At 32.4% G+C, this 4499-nt stretch overlaps 1 protein-coding gene across 1 annotated transcript; it reads left to right on the forward strand.

Moving 5' to 3' along the window:
- Positions 1-573: 573 nt before the first annotated feature.
- LOC114292526 (beta-amyrin 28-monooxygenase-like) lies at positions 574-4243 on the forward strand. Its single transcript, XM_082885296.1, has 5 exons — positions 574-585; positions 948-1460; positions 2231-2669; positions 3201-3388; positions 3947-4243. Exons 1-5 carry the CDS (start codon positions 574-576, stop codon positions 4241-4243), a joined length of 1449 nt encoding a protein of 482 aa, XP_082741422.1.
- The last annotated feature ends 256 nt before the right edge of the window (positions 4244-4499 follow it).

Raw genomic sequence — 4499 nt, forward strand, 5'->3', positions numbered from 1 at the left:
ACATTGTGAACGGGCCGGTCCGGGCCCGCCCCGGGCGGCGGACTGGTTTCGGGCCGCCCACGGGCCGCAGGCCAATTTTACACTCTTATCAATGTGAATGTTAACTTATCAATGTGAATATTTATATTATCAACAGGCCGAGCCGGGCCTATTTTTTTGGCCTGTGGGCCGGCCTGGCCCGGCCCGACTCGAATTTTTCCGGGCACCCACGAGGATCGACATGGGCCGGGCCCCTACACATTGACGATATGAACATTTACGTTGACGGTGTGAACATTCACATTAAGGGTATTTTGGTAATTATGTCACCCATAGGACTTATTGAAATATAAGAAAATAATGTGAACTAAATGGAACATAAGTAGATGAAAAGGGTATTTTGGCCTTCTTATCTCAAATTGGACCTAATGGAATAGTAAAAAAGAATATGGGTTGGATGGAATAAAGCTCTTAGAAAATGGATTTATCAAAAAAGCTCCAAACAAAAATTATAAATTAATAAAAAAAAATTATAATATTAATAATTAATTTTTATAATATTTTTCACTTGTTGGTAAATAAGTTTCACTTAACATGTCAATAATTGTAAATCAAAATATATATATATATATATATTTTGTATAGATTTCATACATTTTTCATGAATAATATTGTAATTAAATGAGATAACATTGGGTATTGCCTAGTTTGGATTACTCAGTCAAAAAAATTCAACAAAGATGGAATATTTTCCCTTGGGTCCAAGGTGGAAAAACAAAATATTTTAAAAGACACAAAATGAAAAATTTTAATTAAAAAAAAAAAACCAAAGTTGAAAAGTTTAATTTTTTTACAATTTCAAATCTACCCTTTGAATTGGACAGCCCTAGGCCCTACTCAGACACACCACCTTTACTGCCTAGTTCATTTTTTCACCAAAACACTATCACATCTCTACGTCCGTGGAGTTCCTATATCTCTCCGTCATTCTTGCTTTCCTCTCTATTCTCATCACCATTTTTTCTCTCCGACACCACTCCAATGACGGTGTCAAACTGCCTCCGGGCAGCTTCGGATGGCCTATTATCGGCGAAAGCATCGAATTCCTGTTTGGCAAGCCAGAAAATTTTGTGAACTATAGGATGAAAAAGTACTCTCAAGAGATCTTCAAGACGAAGATTTTCGGAGAGAAAACAGCAGTCATATGTGGCCCAAATGGAAACAAGTTTCTCTTCTCCAATGAGAGAAAAATCTTCACTGGTTTCTTGCCTCACTCAAAGCAAAAGCTTTTTCTCTCATCAAAACCTGAACCAGCAGCGGCTCCACCAGTTCCACCACCACATGCGATGGCAGCGGTGGCGGCGGATGATGTAAAAGAAGTGATAAGGACACCTGGGTTTTTCAAGCCTGAGGCATTGTCGAGTTACTTGGGGATAATTGACTCAATTTCACAGCAACACTCGAAGACTCTCAATGGGAAGGCAAAGATGAATTGAAGGGCTTGATAGAGATTTTAATAAAAAAATTAAAAATTTCCATATTTAATCATTTCATTATTGTGGCTAAATATATTAGTTTTTTTTTTTTTTAGATGGTTCAAATTTATTAGTTTTTAAAACCTTCTTAAGTTACAAAATTAAATTTACTATTATATTCATATTACAATATTTATTAGATTTAATTCATTACAATTGTATAGTTTGGTTTGATTTTTCACAAACTATTTTTAGATGTGTTTTTATATTTCCTTTTATTTGATAATTTAATCATCTATTTTTATTTTTATTTTTCTATATAGATACATCAAAATTAGATTCATCTAAAAAAATGAAAAAAAAAAGAAAAAAAAGACTAAAAATATGAAAAGGTTCATTAGAAACAAATAAAAATCTGAATAAAAATATAACAATTTTTTGTTTAGATTTTCGTTTGTTTTTAGTGAACTTTTTTTATTTATTTTTAGATACATCTAGATTAGGTGCATATAAAAAAAAGTTGACTACAATGAAATAAAAAAAATTCACATAAACATAAATTGATCAAAAAATAACTTTTTAAAAATCAAACCAAGCAGAAAATATTTTTTAAGAGTGTGAGACTCACAAGACACACAAGAAAATCATGTACATGAAGTTTTTACGGACGACTTTCTTACTATGTTATTTTACATGCATTCTTATTTCATATGTTATATATGTCTTAATAATTTTGTTGACTAATATTGAATTGTTCCATAATATTTTTGTAATAGGTCTACCCTCTGGCCAAGACTCTGACCTTGTCGATCGCTTGCCGGATCTTTCTAGGGATGGAAAATCCAGATCGTATTGTGAGGCTGGTTTGCTATTTCGATGATGTCACCTTAGGGTTGCATTCAATCATGGTGAATTTTCCTGGCACTATCTTTTATCGTGCTGACAAAGCTGCTGATGCTATTCGAAGGAAGCTAATGGCGGTGGTGAGGGAGAGGAGAGCCGCCATGGTAGGCGGTGGAGGAGCTATGAAACAAGATATACTGTCTCATATGATTGTTGTGAGTGATTCAACTGGGAAGGGTATGGGTGAGGTTGAGATTGCTGATAAAATAATGGGTTTGTTGGTGGCTGGTTATGCCAATGTGGCTGCCACCATTTCTTTCTTCATGAAGTTTGTGGGAGAAAGTCCAGACATCTACAATAAGGTCCTATCAGGTAATTACTTTGTTACATAATTTTCTATACTATTATTTTATTTTTATTTTTTTGTGTGTGTAAATTTTTTTGTTTGTACAATCCAAAATTCTTTTGGATTGTAATTAAGGTACTTAGCAGTTGACATCTGCGATATACGGGATAAAAGAATTTTTTTTTTCTAACCATAAATTTTAGTTAAATTATTTATGTGTATATATACATATAAAATTATTCAAAATATATATTTTGTGACGTGAAAGAATAATCTTAGCTGATTGTATTATGAATAATCTTAGTTGATCATGAAAGAATAATCTTATTTATGTGTATACATACATATAAAATTAATTTTTTGATAATAAATTTGTGAATAGAGTGAACCAACTATATTATATATATAATGGAATTTGGGTTGACAAATTTAAAACCAAACATTGATTAAATTTAAAATAATATTGTTCAATCTCCTAAAATTTTACGGACTATACTCATGTTGTTCGAGTTTCGTGTTACAATTAATTTATGTGTTTTTACATATTTGAAATGCAGAGCAATTGGAGATCTCAAAAGATAAAAAGACAGGAAAATTGTTAGACTGGAATGACATGTCGAAAATGAAGTACTCATGGAATGTAATGTGTGAAGTGATGAGAGTTGTCCCACCTCAACAAGGAACCTTCAGAGAAGTCTTAACTGACTTCACGTATGCTGGTTACACAATTCCAAAGGGTTGGAAGGTGTGCAAACATATATGAAATGAAGCTTGTGTTTTTTTGTTTTGTTTTATTTTTTTTTTCAGACTAGCTCCTTATTCAATGATTTGGAACTATCACATCATCTTTAGTTCTAACTACTTATAAAAATAAAATGAGATTTGAAATCCTATCTTTTAATCTTGTTGAGAAGATAGGTTTCAAATGAGTGGAATCTTGGGTCTTGTTTTTTTCTTGTTGGTTGTTAGGTAGGTGTATAGGCTTAAGATGGCCAAGTGTCCCCCACTCTTCAACCGTTACTCTTTAGCCTATGGTTTTTAATTTTCTTTCTCTAAAATTATATATATATATATATATATGTGTGTGTGTGTGTGAGAGTGAGAGAGAGAGAGAGAGGCATAACTATTTTTGTAGTCACCTTTTTTTTTTCTTTTGCTTTTTCCATTTTAAGAAAACTACTAACAACTTTGTTACCATGGTCGATTGATCATAAGTGGTTAGAACAAAATATAATATATAATTTTGAATTGCTAAATAATTTTTCTTTAGTTATCGTAACTAATTTGTGAGTGTTGTTTGTAGGTATATTGGACAGTTAACACAACAAACAAAAACTCTAAGTACTTTCGGGATCCAGAAAAATTTGATCCGTCAAGGTATGAAGGCGGAGAAACACCGGCTCCATACACATACGTGCCGTTTGGAGGTGGGCCTAGACTTTGCCCTGGAAAAGAGTATGCTCGTTTAGTAGTGCTAACTTTCATCCACAATGTGGTGAAGAAGTATAAATGGGAGGTCCTTTTTCCAAAGGAGAAGGTTTTAGGTGATATGGTGCCAATGCCAGAAAAAGGAGTTCCAATTCGCCTCCACCCCCATTAGTTTTTTTGAATAATGCTAAACAAATAAAATTTTCACAAAAAAAAATTGTGATCTTTTGTAAATTTTTTTTTTTTTGGAATAAAAACATATATTATTGTGACTCAAAATTTTGAAAATGTTCCTATTATTTCATTTTGTATGAATTTTACGCATAGATTATGCGTATAAAACTTTTCTAGTATTTATTCATGTATGTGATAAACTTTCTATGCCATTCAATTTGGACTTCATTGATCCACCTAATACTACAGGATTT

This window comes from Camellia sinensis, chromosome 8 (genome assembly GCF_055761805.1).
Source record: "Camellia sinensis isolate YWXY chromosome 8, ASM5576180v1, whole genome shotgun sequence".
Taxonomy (NCBI): Eukaryota; Viridiplantae; Streptophyta; class Magnoliopsida; order Ericales; family Theaceae; genus Camellia; species Camellia sinensis.